Source organism: Perca flavescens, chromosome 2 (genome assembly GCF_004354835.1).
Source record: "Perca flavescens isolate YP-PL-M2 chromosome 2, PFLA_1.0, whole genome shotgun sequence".
Classification (NCBI taxonomy): Eukaryota; Metazoa; Chordata; class Actinopteri; order Perciformes; family Percidae; genus Perca; species Perca flavescens.
In genome coordinates this window covers 42,092,436-42,109,568 of record NC_041332.1, presented here as the reverse complement: position 1 = coordinate 42,109,568, position 17,133 = coordinate 42,092,436, and the positions used below count along the sequence as shown (strand labels likewise).

General features: G+C 42.3%; 1 protein-coding gene across 1 annotated transcript in view; it reads right to left on the bottom strand.

Moving 5' to 3' along the window:
- The window catches only part of LOC114547148 (ras and Rab interactor 2), a 66,051-nt gene that overhangs the window by 4,715 nt on the left and 44,203 nt on the right, over window positions 1-17,133 (bottom strand). The window contains 5 exon segments of the mRNA XM_028566384.1: window positions 3,836-3,967; window positions 4,213-4,438; window positions 5,483-5,565; window positions 10,497-11,370; window positions 11,373-11,914. Of these exon segments, the coding sequence (XP_028422185.1) occupies window positions 3,836-3,967; window positions 4,213-4,438; window positions 5,483-5,565; window positions 10,497-11,370; window positions 11,373-11,914 (1,857 nt within the window).

Here is a 17,133-nt window from a genome sequence, read left to right as displayed (position 1 = left end):
GTGCCACATATGTATGTTTAACATTAAAAGATGATTTATAAAAACATGCCAACAATTATTATTTTAATAGCTTTGTATTCTATGCACTTAAAATGTAGGTATATCACCTTTAGGCCGCCCTGCACGTTATTTTTTTTAAAGATTATTTTTTCTGACTTTTTTCCTTCATTAGATAATGACAGTGGATAGACAGGAATGGTGGGAGAGAGATGGGGGATGACATCTCTTACTGGGTGAGCTAGATTATGCAGGTTATGCTATATATACTACTGCTCATGTATGATTAGTAAATATAGCGCTGCGGAGACCTGGCATTGTATGGTCGATGGTCAGCGTAGATTAGAATCTCCGTTCAGTTGTCTGTCGACTGAGCTAAACGGCTAACTGCTAGCTCTCTCCACCTACACCATTCACGTTACACACCTCCTGACAACAATGGGAAACATAGAGATAGCTGGCTAACGTTAGCCCTCCTAAATATAATAATTAGTGTTAACAAAGATGCTCTATTACAATCAAATACATGTAGAATGTTACAGGCTTGGCTCTGATGACGTATGGGATTTTTTATTATTAACTGAAGCTCTAGGATACACACTACATACATTTGAGCAATCCACAATGAGCTAACTGTACGTGCCAGACAGGTTGACGCTGAAGGAAGGAAAATATTTCATTCTGGGAGGGGGCAGCCTCCTTTTTCCTCTGAACCTGCTCCAGCCCATTCAAATCAAACACTGACTGGAATTTCCTACCAATGTCAAAAGTACATTACTTCCTATGTCTAGGTTTCTCTCACGGAACCTTCCTGAATGCTTGAAGACAGGTGAAAATGACTTCCAGAAATAAAAAAAGAAATCTTGTATCTTGCATTTCTTTCAGCAGCATGTGCTAGTAGAAATATCTTACAATGGATGTGGACCGTAATACTGCAGTAGTAATCACGTCTTGTGAGTCACACATTAGTTTGTGTGTCATACTGACCTGTACGTGCTCAGTAAATCCTGAGAGTGAGACTATGTAACTTTCATTTATGAAATAACATTCTTCCTCTTACAAATGAAAAGTTGAATTAAGAAGCAAGAGAATGTGCTCAATTCAATACACTCAATACAGGGGTTTTACTTAGTCTGATATGACCAGCAGCTTATAGGGATCAAGGTTAGCCAACTTTAAATAGAAATTGCTGTGAAACTGAAATTACTGAGTTGACTTTATGACTCTTTGGGCTGTTATGCTGTAAGTGCCACTTGTAGCTTTGCTTCCAAAGCAAGCCTCAAAACGATCACATAGCCAGTGGAAAAGCTCAAACTGGGCTGACAGAAATGAGATGACAAGCAAGCAAGAATAATATTAATTTGTTCAAATGACTATTGCAATTGATGAAATAGGAATTTGAATGCTCTGTCAGGGGTTTCTCTAACATTGTAAGGCTTAGGCACAGCACCCAAGCAGGTTTGCACCACCTAACCCAAATAAATGTAAAATCAATGTGAGCATCAAAACTAACCAAATGACTTTTGTCTGATCTAATGATTGTAGTTGGTCTCGGTCTCTCTCTTTAAGCTTTTTGAGTGTTATTTATTTATTATCCGATCTACCTTTTTGAACATTTTAGACACAGATATGGTAATAATAATAGTCCAAAATGATTTTATTTTTATTTTTTTATTGAAAATAACAGCATTTTCTTAAGGGGAAATGCCAAATACGTATAAGTATAAGTATTCCAAAATCCTAGGGAAAACACTGAATAATGGAAGGAGTTGCGCACGAGTTTGGTGATAATTATCAGTGTATTTGTCATGACAAGCGGTGCCTTTGACATTACACAGTAATTATTATTATTTTTTATAGAAACATTGTGATTTTAGGAGTTTTAAGAAGCAACAGAAGGAATATGGTGCATCCATATATCATTTACATTACCCAGTGTTGATCACTACAACTGTTGGAAAGAAATTACTCTAATGGTAAAGACTTCTAATAAGTGACCCCCCCATTCAACTGGAGGTGTGCCTTCTGTTGAGTTAAGTGCTTCCTCCTGGGCAGACCTTCCACTGACCGAGTTATATAACAGGCTGGAATGCACATAAACCTCACAGCACACTGTAATCTGCCTAACCTCATGAAGGAAATATCAAACATTATGTATCTTGTGGAGGGAATCACCATATGAAAACCGAAACAGCTCAGGAGCCTGAGATAGCCAATGACCCTGATGAAGACGTGAGTCGAAACACGTTGGTCATTTGAAAATGCATTGCCATAAAGGCATTTAAATTTTGCCCAACTCCTACGCAGTCCTTGGATTTTTGTCTGTAGGTAAACACAACAAAAGACCCAGCAGCGCTTCCACTTCTTTGTCTGCAGCTCAGGAGTCTGTTCCAGTATTTACAATGAGTCTATCCCCTCCAGTTTCACATGAACTATACAGGTACAAGAACAGTGTCGGGTTTCCCCTTTGTCCCATTTCCTTATTATGGTTGGGCCTAACTGTAAGTTTTAGGGGGGAATAGTTCAACATTTTTAGGAAATACACATATTCGCTGTCTTTCTGAGAGTGAGATTAGAAGATCAATGTGGATCTCATGTCTGTGTGTAAAGTACGGAGCTGCAGTTAGCTTGTGGTTAGCGTAGCCTAGCAAAGACACTGGAAAAAGCTAGTTCAAAAACACACCTTCCAACACCTCTAAAGCTCACTAACTTACATATTGTGTGTTTGTAAAAATAACAATTTGTGGTTTTATGTCGTGAAACTATTTCAGCACTCTACACTATTCTATGTCGCACAATCAAATAATAGCTAAATAATAGAGGTACAGCATGTATTTCACCTTAAAATCACAAATTGACATTTTGACACTTTTAACATACAGGTTACAAACAAGATACAACTTAGAGAGCTTTTATTAGTCTTATTTGTGAACTTTATAGAAAACCAGGCTAGCTGTTTCCCCCTGCTAAAGTCTCTGTATGGTAAGTTAAGCTAAGCTAAAGAAGCCTATATCTGTACTTGATGCACAGTTAGGAGGGGTAAAGGCCAAATGATGTGATATTGTTCTCACTGTATATCGTATGTTTTCTTTTCAAGTATGTTATTTACCAAGAAGGCCATGGAAGACTGACATGGAGCTAATTACTTTGGATCGACAACCGTTTATTAACCGGATAGCGCCGCCAGAGGTTCCAGCGGATGTCCCTCACCTTCCGCTTTCGTTGTGTTGCCGTTCTAAACTCCTGACACTCCGAGGACCATCATCTGGAACCTCAGCGCTAGCAAGCTAACGTTAAACGCTAAAAATGGAAAGTTTTGAAAGAAAATTGGATCGTGCAACAAGGCAGGCCTGCTTGGTTCTTTCGGGGAATGATTGTAAAGATTTACAAAGAATATGTTTACACCATTTACTCTCTAACTGGGACGTTTTGGGACTGAATATGGACAAAATACACACAACGATACACTGGTAAGACCAAAGGATGTTTAGCCATCATGTATCAAGCTAATTTAAATAGTTCACGTTACTGTATTGTGTGAACAGTTAACTTAATTTAATATTTTATGTGGCGTTTTCCTTTGTGGGGTGCAATGTTTTACTATTATTCAGAGCCACCTTATTTGCATCCCAAGGTTTTTTTTTTTTTTTTTTTTTTACAGTCAGTCAGAGATGCAAGTCTCCGGACCAATTGTGATTGATTTAAAGAAATACAAACGACCCCTGACCGTTTTTTCTCTTATCGAGGAATGTATCTGTGGAGGGGCCAGACCTTACTCCACAGCGCTGTGGAGATAGGTCTGGCAATGCGAGACTAGGAGCAAACCAACAGGACCTACCCTCTCCTTGCAGCAGAGATGGGTCCAGCAGCTCCATCATGTACTGGATGTCTGTGTCCAGCTGAGGCATGTCACACTGAGCCACCACATAAGTCAGCATGGGCAGGAAGTCATCGGCACCGTACATCCTCCCTGGTAGGAAGCAGACAAAGAGCAGTGGGTGTGATGGTAACACAGGTCACAATCATAAACTAAGACTGAAGAATGTGTTTCAACGTCTTATATTCCAAAAGAAAAACCTAGACTAAGGTCTACTTACTACTAACGGGATTTGTGTGTGTGTGTGTCCATTGAAATTTACACCCTCGCTTATATATAAACTATATAAGCTGTAGGCTTCCTGTCATATGCAGGGTAAACAAAAGACTTCTCCATACCTGAGTTATCCTGCATGATGGTGTAGATGAGTTTACACACACGCAGCAGCAATGACACCTTTTTCTCAGGGGAGTACATCTTCCTCATGTTTAGGAACTTGTGGCGGATCTTCTCTATAGCCATGGGGTCAGGAGGCACAGCTCCGTCCACCCCTAACTCCTGGGGCCTCTTGGTCTTAGCCAGGGCCAGGTTCTCTCTCAGCTGCTGCAGAGCTCCACTGCTCACCTGCAGACAACAACACACAGAGTTAACGCTAAGGTTAATTTACCCAGTCGACCAGATCGTAGTCTACTGTGTATCGACCACGTTCCACTCCTGGGATTGCTCTCGTTCTACCGGATGTCCCTCTTTTTGGCCGGATGTCCGTTTCCTTCTGCTTTCTTTGTGTTGGCGTTCTAACCTCCGGTGGATTGGTGAGGACTATGGTTAACTGCTCCTCAGATCTCTGCAGGGTAAATCCAGACAGCTAGCTAGACTATCTGTCCAACCTGAATTTTCTGTTGTATGACTAAAACAACTTTTAAACGTACACATGACGATTGTGATTGGTTCAAAGAAATGCCAATAAACCAGAGCACGTTTTTCTCCCATCACGGAATGCTGTGTGGAGAAGGCAGACCTTCCTCCGCAGCACTGTGGAGGAAGGTCTGGCAAAGTGAGACTAACGGTAAGGTTAATTTACCCAGTCGACCAGATCATAACAGACCAGATTATGTCTTTATCTTTAATGTGTCTTGTCTCCTCTTCTAGGGATGTGATTTCTTGTTTTTAAATTCAAATATTTAGGGCTGAAACTGACGATTATTTTCATTGTCGATTCATAAATGGATTATTTTCTCGATTAATGGATTAGTTGTTTGGTCTATAAAATGTCAGAAAATGGTAAGAAATGTTGATCAGTGTTTCCCAAAGCCCAAGAGGACGTCCTCAAATGTCTTGTTTTGTCCACAACTCAAAGATATTTAGTTTACTGTCACAGAGGAGAGAAGAAACTAGAACAGATTCACATTTAAGAAGCAAACTTGCATACTGCGGTTATAGCCGATAGAGGGCCGCAAAGCGAATGCAGAAGTGCCGTTCACCCTGTTACGAGTTGATGAACCACTGAAACGATTTTGGAAACATTATTTTAAGGTACAAAAGAATCTTTGGTGTTGCTTTAAGTAAAGGATCTGAATACTTCTTCCACCGCTGGCAGAGACACAGTCGACCATCTTTAACATCCAACCAGTAACCTTGCAGGATAACAAGATTCAACGTATCTCTTACCTGGAAGTCATGTAAAGCCACCTCGATCACACTCTTCAGAGGCTTCAGGACACACTTGTGCATGGCCTTCTCTAGCACCTGGTCTGTAGGAGAGGAAAAGGGCATCATTGCCTACTGTGTAAGACCAATGACAGGACACATCACACAAAACTGAAACTATTCTTTCAGCTACTCTAAGTGTTAATAGCACAATCGCTGCAAATAAAGGAAGTCAAAGCACTCTGTTTGGTCATCTTTAGAGCAGTGGTTTTCAAAGTGTGGTGTGGGAACCCCCATGGGTCCTTGAAAGATTTTCAGGGGGTCCCCAGCAAAAAGGGGTATAATAAATTTCACTATTAATCCATCCTTCAGTAACACAATGACAGAATGTATGACTATTTTGGTCAGATCAGATCAGATGGGGGTCTGGGGTCAAAGATTTTGTCAGTTTCAGGGTCCTTGACATGAAAAAGTTTGGGAATCTAGAAATTTTATCACATAATAAATGACATTCAATAGTTTTACAAATTCAGCTGACAGGCCATCCCAGACCAGATTAAACTCCGGAGAATTTAAATCCCATCAGCCAATCATGAACCCTACTGGATTTTGCTGGGGTCAAGGTGTATTAAGTACACTTTAATGCACTTAATAATCCTAAACATGTCCCTTTTTATGCCACTGCAAATGCAGTTACAGAGCATTAGGGCTGCAACTAACATTTATTTTCATTGTCAATTAATCTGTCGATTGTTTTCTCGATCAATAGATTGGTTGTTTGGTCTATGAAATGTTTGAAAATGGTGAAAAAACGTTGATCAGTTCCCAAAGCCCATGATAACGTCCTCAAATGTCTTGTTTTGTCCACAACTCAAAGATATTCAGTTTACTGTCACAGAGGAGAGAAGAAACTAGAAAATATTCACTTTTAAGAAGCTGGAATCAGAGTTTTAAGAAAAGATTAATAAGATTACTCAGACCAATTCATCAATTATCAAAATAGTTGCTGATTAATATAATAGTTGACAAATCGATCAATCTTTGCAGCTTTACAGAGCATATCAGTAAAGTGATCATGTGCCTGTTAAAACATAAGGCAGGCTTTCTTTTATATTTTTCTTACTGTCAATAAACCCAACGTCAATTGTCAATGAAAAAAACAACAACAAACAATGTGTCAGTCCATCTATTAATATTTTTGGACTTCCCTACCTTGTCTGTGTCTCTAAATTCTTGAAAAGGATTTGCATACAGTATATAGTTTCATTTGATTAAAATAGGTCCAAGTAATTATTGAGAAAACGGAACTCAAACACAGACACCAGACACCAAACCTGCATAGGACCAACAGTAGCAGTCACTGAGAGTTTCCTGTGTCCATTTATCCTGCATAGGTTTCCTGAATGGTACAGTATTTCATTGAAATGCAACGAATCAAATCGCAATTGTTTCTGACTCCTGGCTTTCAACAACTTTGAGCAACAAAAGTAATAAATAACTAACCTCAACATTCAAATCTGACATTCAAAGAGGTCTTACCAGATTACATATTTGCTATTTAGATAATGGGCTACCTGAATGTTTAGCATGTGATCTTTAAAGTCAAAGTTAAAGCGTGACAGATTTGTTAGAGTCTCAGCCTTAAGTTTGACCTCGGCAAATCCAACTTGGAACCCTATCCATAAGTCCACCATTCATTCAGCTAACGTGCTGTAAAAGGTTGCACTTGGACCTCTACAATGGCTCCATCTGTACCTTGAACCTACGTACATAGGCTTCAAATAATTCCCTGCCTACCTCAAATATGTACAGCATGTTGCATTCACACAATTGTGTCTTATTGTTCACTGGCAGCACTGGCACATCTATTCATGCACAGGCATCCCCAGCCCCCAGGCGGTGCTTATGCAATGAGCTACACAGAAGAACCCAATGCATGTTTAGCAGCGTTAAACAAGTTAGCAAGCACATACAAGAATCCTGATCTTGTGGAAATATGTCTGACTTTATGGTGAGTCAGAGGAGCACAGGGGGAATGTGTTGCACTTTCACTGCAGTGTTGTGGGTTGTCTGAGGTAAGGGTTTGGCAGTTCCATATCGCACACTGCTAAGACTAATAAATCTGAAATCAAGAACAAGGGAAGGCCTGAGGTGTTCCCCGAAACTGGATGAATCAGATAGATCCTTACACAAGGAGTACACAAGGAGAGCTACAGAGGCTGTTAATGGCACACAGTTGGACACACTGGAGTGTGTCCAACTTAAATCTATTGACCATTCCCCCCACCCGGCTTAAGACCCATGTGGATTGATCTTTTGAGTATGCAGCACCCACACAGTGGAATGCTCTGGCCCCACCCTTACGGTCTGCTCTTAAAGCAGACTTTTGATTGACCTGTCAGCACTTTATTTTTTATGTGTGTACTGTGTTTTAATATGAATCATCTTGCATGTTTTATGTAAAGCACTTTGTAATTTTTAAGTGTAAAAAGTGCTTTATAAATACATTTTACTTACTTTCTTACAGTACTTCATTTCTTACTTACACATAGGCACATAGAGAGACACACACACACACACACACACACACACACACACACACACACACACACACACACACACACACACACACACACACACACACACACACACACACACACATTCTGACTGCGAACTTCCTGATTCCCTCCAGAAAGGCTCATTTCCTTTGTATATTGAGCAATGTTTGTTATTGGGCTTTATCTAGACTACAGCCTGGTCAAACGCTTCCCTCAAAAGCAATACTCTGTAGGAGAGTCTGTGATAAACAGCATATACGCACAGACAACAACATACAGTAAACACCTGCAAGCACATACACTAAAAACTAAAGAGAAAAACCTTAAAGTAATGTACACAAAAGCAATCTTTAAATATGTGCCGTTTTGTGATTTACATCCCAGAAACGACAGCCTTTTCCTCTTCCTCTCTGTGTTTGTTCTTATCCAGACATCAGTGGCGGCAATAAGTTAGGGTGTGTTTTGCCAGTTGTAAACCCTCCCTCTACAAACATCCAATTGTTAATCATTCTACCTCTTGACCTCATATACAAACAGTTAATTGTCATAGTTTCTACAAATACATAAAGTTTGGACACCTAGCTTCCATTTTACTGCAAAAGTTCAACATTTCTTTCCAAAGATGTCAGACCTTCAGCCATAACGTCACCACACATATTCTGTGGGATTGTAGCATGACGTCAGCCACACTGTCTCATGGTAGTTCTCAGTTTTGTTTTGTTTTCCAGGGAAGAAGGAATAGCTGAAATTTGGACACCCCTCTCACCGTCTAAAAATGTAACAGAGCTCAGAATTCCAGCTCAGCTAAATCGATCTATCTAATCTATACATATCTTATCTACATACATACGTATCTAAACATTATGTTTACTTCCACGAGCGCTGTATAAAAACCACGTTTACATTTCTTCACAGTTCCCCTCTCCAAAGGGAACATTTGTGAGCGTGAGACGCTTTATGTGCATATCTGTGGTCTGTTAGCACAACCAGAATGGATCACTTCTCTGTCTCGGAACAAGGCTTTGCTGTTGTTGTTTACAATGAACAAGGGACGGGAGACGAGTGCAAAGACATACTCACATATTCATGCAAACACTCAAGTCCACAATAATCTGATTGGAAAAAAACGTCCCTTTGATAGAGCTGCTAATGTCTGCAAACTTTATTTTTACAACCATTATGACCTTAATGGAGCATGTAAACAACTGTGATACTATCCAATGAATATAAATAGGGCTCATTAGAATTGCTTGTGATATTACTGCCAATAAGTTACCTGACTTTCAGAACTAATAACAAAACAATACCTTTTTTTTCATGTAAAAGTTTCTGTCTATCTGTCAGCGGCACTAAATTGTGGAACACACTAAGTAATGAATTAAAGCGATGTCCAAACATATTCCAATTTAAAAAGATGTTCAAAGAAACTATATTCCATATTCTATATTGGGCTTACATTGAACAATGTGTAGTATTTATTATAATTATTGTTTATAGGTAAATATATGAATTTCCATTAATTAAATTTTTTTTTGATATCTGTTGACTTATTATTATAATATTATTATTATATTATATTATTAACACATTTAATAGGAAAGAAAGGGTATAAAGGGGTAGGAGTACATACGTTTTACTTCTTCCTACTCCTTTTTGAATGTGTAAATAGGTCTTTAAGTACAAGAAATTATGTTTTATTTTTTAAATGTTCTTTTTTTTACATTACTATTTTCTTTGGATGTTGTATTGTATTTACATGTTCAAAATAAAAGCTATAAATAAATAAATAAAATAAATAAGCCAAAAGTTCTAAAATGTTGAATGTTGTCCAAACACAAACAGCCATACAGGCATTATGAGTCAATAAAATAGCCAGATAGACTACGCAATTACGAAGCTGACCAAATGTTTGCTGCCAGCTCTCAGTATTCAGTGGTACGGACACATTTAGGTAGGCACCGAACTGTGGTTAAATACCAAGCAGTCCTAAATACAAATTTAATTTAATACAATTAAATTAAATTTCTGCCTTTTAAAATAAGATTCAACTGCACTGTGAGCTCATGCCAACCAACAGAAGCCAAGAATAACTCACAGCACAGCACACTGGCATTTCTGTAACTCAACACTAGTAATGAGGAAGGCTAATATGGAAAACTCCAACTGGTACGTCTGATTCCAGACACAATGACAAGCCTGGGCCCTCACTGAACATTGTCAATGAATGAAGTCATTTTGAAATCCATTTCTCGAGCCACACTAAAGCGGCTTTACGTCTCAAATTATGCTTGAAGAACACCATTTAGAGACGTGAATGCTGTCGGACATCGGATATGACTAAAACATCCCAAACACGTGCCCACACATGCAAGCAGAGGTTTCACAAGGCACGCAATCCCACCGTGCGAACAACAAATCTTAAAAAGTGCATTCAACTTCGTGGTTTTAAAGATTCGCAAGCTTTTTGGCCCACTTACCGATCTGGTCCTCAGGTATGAGTGACTCTAGAGGCGGGTCCAGTTCGGAGCTCTGGCGCAGGTACGCCTTCATCTGCGTCATGAACTGCCTGAGAGTCTGCAGAAAATCCACCCCTGACGTGTGACAGCCTCGGTTCTCCTGAACAAAGCTGATGTAGTCCTGCACCAGGGAGCCAAAATATGAGCTTTTGTCCCTGGACAGCTCAGCGATCCTTTTCACCGCCCGTCTCTCCGGGGTCATGAAGGAGCTGAGCATGCCGCTCATCTTGCGGAAGCGTCCCTTCAGGGCCCTGGGGAGGATGAAAGAGCCGCCGCCGAGGCTCACGCCAACCCTTCGCCGTCGCGCTTTTAAGGACGGGCGAAGGTGCATTTCTAGGTCCGTCTCCAAACCTACGCCGTAGTCTTCGTCCTCATCTTCTTCCCCGTCCTCATCGTCTTCGCTGCTGTCCTCCACTCTGTCCTGATGATTAAGGTGTCGGGACGGGCTCTGGGCCAGGCCCAGGGAGAATCCAGGAGACTGGGAATATTCCAATGAGTCAGAGGACGAGGTAGACATGCTCATGTCACTGAGCCGCTGGCGTCCCCTCTCCTTGGGGGTGGACGGACTCCCAGCGTTGTTCTCCAGTAGTGCTTCAGCGGGGACAGCAGGCGGGGGCTGGCATGGTGGAAGCTTGGCCCGGGACAGAGCCTTGGCGATGGTCTCGTCGTCCAGGGCAATGTGGCAACGGTGAGCTTCAAGATCAGGCTTCTTAGGCCTTGGAGGTGGCGGGTTCGAAGGCACAGGGATTGGTGAGGTGGCCGATTTGGACGGGCTGCTATGCTTGGCACCCATTGGTGGTCGAGCGGGTGCTGGGCGCCTGCTGGGGGACTGCTGTTGTTGCCTCGTAGACACAGTGGCGGCCTCTGGCATGCTCTTGGGTCTGGTGGTGGCGGCTGGAGGTCCAGGCGGAGGTGGGGCAGGGCGCCGGCGCGGCATTGAGCGGGGGGGAGGAGGGCGAGGGGAGGGGGCCGTAATTTGCCGCTCAGTTTGATCTTGTCCGCGTGCTGCTCGCTACCTTGGCTGCTGTTTAACGGCGTCACAGACGATTTCCCGGCATTCTCTAGGTTGTTAGGAGACGGTGGGCGGCCCTCACAGCGGCGGCGGCGGTGGTGGTGGTGATGATGAGTCTGGAGGAACAGGGGGTTGACGAAGCACAGACGGCCCCCCGAATGTCTTCTCTCCTGATGGAAGGAAGCCGGAGGAGAGCGGGACCGCAGAGTTGGAGGTGCGCTGTCGCAGTGAGCCCCGGGGTGTCTGTGCTCTGAGCCCTCGGCCTTCCTGTTCCTGTTAGTTGGCTGGGGGCTCAGGGTACGGCTCAGAGGGCGACAGGGACGGGGGGAAGAGCGACGCTGGCTACAAAGGGCAGAGTCCCAGAAGCCTGTAATACAGAGACACAGAAACATTCAGAGGCAAACATTAACTAACTTATTGCATCAGAAAAGCATAAAAAAAGTAGTCACCCTTAAGAAGGCCCGTGTGCCACAACACACACATTTTGCTACGCATAAACTGCCTCAATAAAGGCTTCTAAACTTTTTCTGCAACACAGAGTGCCTTGGTTCTCACACTGTTCTTACTGGCTGGTTGGATCACCCCTGCACCAAAGAGCACCTTGTTAGACTTTTTACAACAACCACCAAAAAGAAGCGCTCCTTTTCTCCGTTAGATTAACTTTTTAACAACAACCTCCCTGGACATTTCAAAAAAGGGCATGTCCTCGACTCTTCTAGTCTGGCTCAACGAATGGACATTGCTGGGATAAAGCCTGACATCCGGTGCGATGTTCTTCCCCTCTCACTAGCTCTGCTATCGGAGCTTAGCAACGCCTAGGGCAGTTGTGATTGGTTTAAAGAAATACAAACAAGCCAGAGCGTCCCCCCCCCCAATCCCAAAATAGATAGGTTGTGTAGCCAGACCACACTGCAGCGCTAGATAGGTCTGGTAATGCGAGACTACGAGTCTTTAAATGAAAAATAACAGTTAAAGAATAGATGAAAAAGAACAAAGAGAGCATTCTCAATTACAATCTCACCAACAATTCAGGCGTTTCTTCAAAGTTTTCCTCTTTCTGCTTAGTTGTGTCTTTTCTCTTGCTGGGGACAGAAGCGCAGTGAGTCCAGCTCCGTGTCTTTAGGCTCTGGTTCACAGGGTGCCGGCGCACACCCAGAGACACAGAGAGGGAGTCGCCCATGCTAATCACAGAGTGGGAGGGCACTAAACACAACACACGGCACGCATTTCCAGTTCCTCCACTCCTTCCTGCTCTGTTGTCCACTCTCTTACTTCTATATTGTGCTGTCCTGTAACTTCCCAAACTGAGTAGTTTTAGGACAATTTTCAGTTGTTAAATAAAGCTATTTAGTAAGGCAAACCTTATTTATGATTTTGTGCCTCTCTTCTTTTTTATTGAAAGTGCAATTGTCCCTTAACAGTGGAGGACATGTGCTCCCACTTTGATGTTCCTGTGTGCTGTTCTACTAAATCATTCCATTGTTTTCAGCTATTTGGCAATACAGCCCTCATGCTAACACACTCAGCTGTATTACCTACTTAAAGTGAAAGATTCTACTATACTAAATACCATGAATTTGTTTATGAATGTGATTTAATCCAGTGGTTCCCAACCTTTTTTCTTTGGCGCCCCCCCTACTCATGTCTAAGAAAAGCTGAGCCCCCCCGAAACCGAAGTTGAGGTAACTCTCGAGATAGAGCCTTACTTTCTTTTTTGATACAAAGGAGTTATCAGCACTTTTACGTTTCTCCTACATGTTTCATTCATAAAATAGTGATGCCTTGGCGGCAGGAAAAACGAGGATACAACAAAATATATAGTTTTCTTTACCTCAACCTCAAACCAGATAAAGACTTGCGCCCCCCCCTGTGATCTTTGCCGCCCCCCTAGGGGTGCCCGGACCCCAGGTTGGGAACCACTGATTTAATCAAACTGTAACAAGCAACAAATCATGCCACTTCAGAATATCTATGCAGTGATTGCAGCAGAAGCCCAGTGATGACTGATGGAAAGGTTCCTCTTGCAGTCCTGGGGCAGTAAAGGAGCCGGGTCCAGCAGTTTTAAATGTCTTATAATACCTCGGCGTCTGGAGACTGAAATGTGTCTGTGGCATTCTTACTGGTCCATGTGAGCCACCTGACACTGTCTGTCTGTCTGCAGAGCAAGACTGCAGCAGGCAGCCCCCCTCCAAATAGCACTTTATTTAATACTGACTGACCTCAACATACTGTAGGGTACTGTAGGGTACTCTAATTCTACAAAGAGGAGTACTGGTCCCTTTGATGTTAACATTTGTCTTTGATATTTGATTGAAAGAGATCATCCAATAAATTCTCAGCTCAAAGCTGGTCTCAAATAATACATATTGTTTGTGACCAGCACGAACAAATAAAGGCCGGCCACTTACAGGCCGGGTGAAAATCATTGGTCCTCAATGCCCTTGGTTGACTACAGCTCGGCATTGAACACCATCGTACCAAGCCAGCTGATCAGCAAACTTCATACACTAGGAATAACCGCTTCCACATGTAACTGGATTCTGGATTTTCTCACTAGCCGCCCACAGTATGTCAGGATGAATAGGCACACATCTTCCATCCTCGCCCTGAGCACCGCTGTGCCGCAGGGTTGTGTGCTGAGCCACCTCCTCTATGCACCCATGTCACCCATGACTGTCAACCCACCCACAAATCGAACATCATCGTGAAATTTGCAGACGACACGACTATCATCAGGCTAATATCAAACAACAATGAAACTGCATACAGAGAGGAGGTGCATAACCTGACAACGGTGCGACATCAACAACCTGGTCTAAAAACCTACAAACACCTAAGAGATCATCGTGGACTTTAGGACCACCAAAAAGTCCACTCACAGTCCTGTAACCATCAGGGCAGCTGATGTCCAAAGAGCTTAAAGTTTCTGGGAGTTACCGTCACAGAGGGCCTCTCCTGGGCTGACAATGCCTCGGCAGCAGTAGGTAAAGCACAACAACACCTCTACTTCCTGAGACGGCTGAAAAGAGCTAACCTCTCCCAGAAGCTGCTGGTAAACTTCTATAGGTGTACGACAGAGAGCACCATGACAAACTGCCTGACAGCCTGGTACAGTAGCTGTACCAAAGCCACCAAAAAAGCGCTGCAGTGTGTCGTGAAAACAGCAGAGGAAATTGTGGGCACATCACTTGAACACCTCAATTAGACCCGCTGTGTGAAAAGGGCTAAGAACATTGTCAAGGACACTACTCACCCTGGACATGGGTTGTTTGAGCTTCTCCCATCAGGCAGGCGCTACAGATTACCCAGAATACGCACTAAAAGACTGAACTCTGGAAATGGCATGTAACAATAATCAGGGGGGCAATGTGCAATACAAATGTCGAGGCTTATTTATTTCTACTGTGCAATATAACCATGTGGCAATAAGGTATCCTGATGCTACAACGCAACTTCTGCACTTATGAATAGCTCCTACTTATATAATGTTAGCTTTTATTCATATATAAATACACACATATACATTTATATATTTCAGTACTATCTAACATTTTCAGCTCATTCTATATTATTATCTCATGTTGGTATTTTATAGCATATCTGATTCTAGATAAACTTACATTTATTTTTGTCACTAAAGCCTTTCCCTGTGTTCTTTTCCTAAACCCAACCATTTTTTAATTTTTTTTTTAACAGGCGTGTGACGTTCTCGCGATAGTACGTCGCGTTCTCGCGATAACACGCAACGTGGCGACACCACGTGGTGGGTATGTTTACATCTGCTGTATACAGCGTAGACATACACGTGGTGAAAATGCACTGTAGAGATAACACGCCATTTGGCTTTAGGAAAGTGGCGTGTATGTTTACGCAAAGTCATGATGCCATGTTGGATGATGGACACCTGGGTCAACTGATTGCTCGCATGTCCACAAATAGGAGTGCCAGGTCAGTCACTCTTGCTCTCTCCCTCCTCAAGGCTGCTTGGTTTGTTTGGCTTTTGGGTTTAGTTACTTCTAGCCTTGATACAACTACACACATCCATACATTACACACATTACCGATTAACTGATTGCACGTTTATCTTTGTTTATTACAATAAATTGGATTTGGTTGAGCAAACATCTGTGGTCTCCACCTTTTCATGTTTGTTTTAAACACTGTGTATGATACTATTAGGTGATTGCCTACCGGTAAATGAGACATGAAGTGAAACAGCGGTCCTTTCTCCGCTCTGCTCTGAAGCAGCGGTGCTCGTGCACGTAGACCTGTGTGTGGGTCGGAGTGCCGAGGGCAGGGGGAGGGGTTAGATGGAGCTCCGAGGAGATGCTACTTTTAAATCTTGCTAGCTTTTCAACATTACCAACCCTGCCTTTAAGGAATCAGTCAAAATCCCGAGGGCTACATGAATATCTCTAGAATATGCTATTTAATGAAAATCAATCCAATACTCTAGTCACGCTGCTAGTTTGGCTAAAGAAACTGTTTCATCTTACTCTCATGAGAAATTGATTTTATGTTCAACAACAGCAGTTAATAAGTAAGTAAGCATGTGCCTTTCTAGCATAATAAACGCTCCACACCCTCTGGGAAGGTAAATTAGTTGCAAATTTCAAATATTCAAATGTCTCTGGAGCTGGTTGTAACATGTGTTTGTGTTTCACATGTGCGTGCCCAGATTCCGCAACGAGAATCTGCTTTTTGTCTTTAAATAGAAGCTTTCCAGTGGAGAAAGGGAGTTTCCCCTAATGACTGTATAAGTTAGCTTAGAGAGGCTAACAAACCGGCTATCTCTCCTAAAAGCATCAAAGCCATCACACTGAAGGCACACACCCACTCCCATTCAGAGGGATTCCACCATGCAAATATAACAGCCTTGTGTGTTTTTTATACAGTACATCTGAATGTGGTGTGATGGTATGCGAGTAGAAAGCACTCAACCTACTGTAGCTTTCCACTCGCCACTCCCTTCTCCCGACACTAAGCACTAAGCTATGTCGTAGGCTTCTACTGAAGGAAGATGACTCAATGCAGATTCACAGGAGCTGAGAATACAATAACTTGACTGAATAGTCAGCAAAGAAAAATAAATAAAACCTGTGAACACAATTACTGCCCCCTTTTAACTCTATTTGCTTGCACCGTGGCACCACTAGGTTAAAGAGAGTGGAGTATATTAAAGTAGTGGTACTTTAATATACTATAACTACATTACTTAATGACAATGTATAAAGGTATAATATGCAGTTGTTTCCTAAAAAAACTATGTATAGACTAATACAAAAGTAATCCCTCTCAATCATCACTTATGACCCATTGGAATGTGGCAGTGTCTATATCTGCACAGACCCTGCCCTCTGCCTGCATTTTCTCTTATATTTTGCTGTATGCGGGACGTTTATGGGCCGGTACAAAGAGCCTTTGGGTCCCATGTGTGTCTGTAACCGCCAGCCAATAACAGCGTGCAGGGTTTGCAGCCCGTTCTTATTCCCCACCGCCGCTTTGCCCCTCAGCGTCTCATATCAACGCATGTCTAACTCACACAGAAACAGACAGGTTGAAGCGCTGCATTCTCTCAGAATCCAA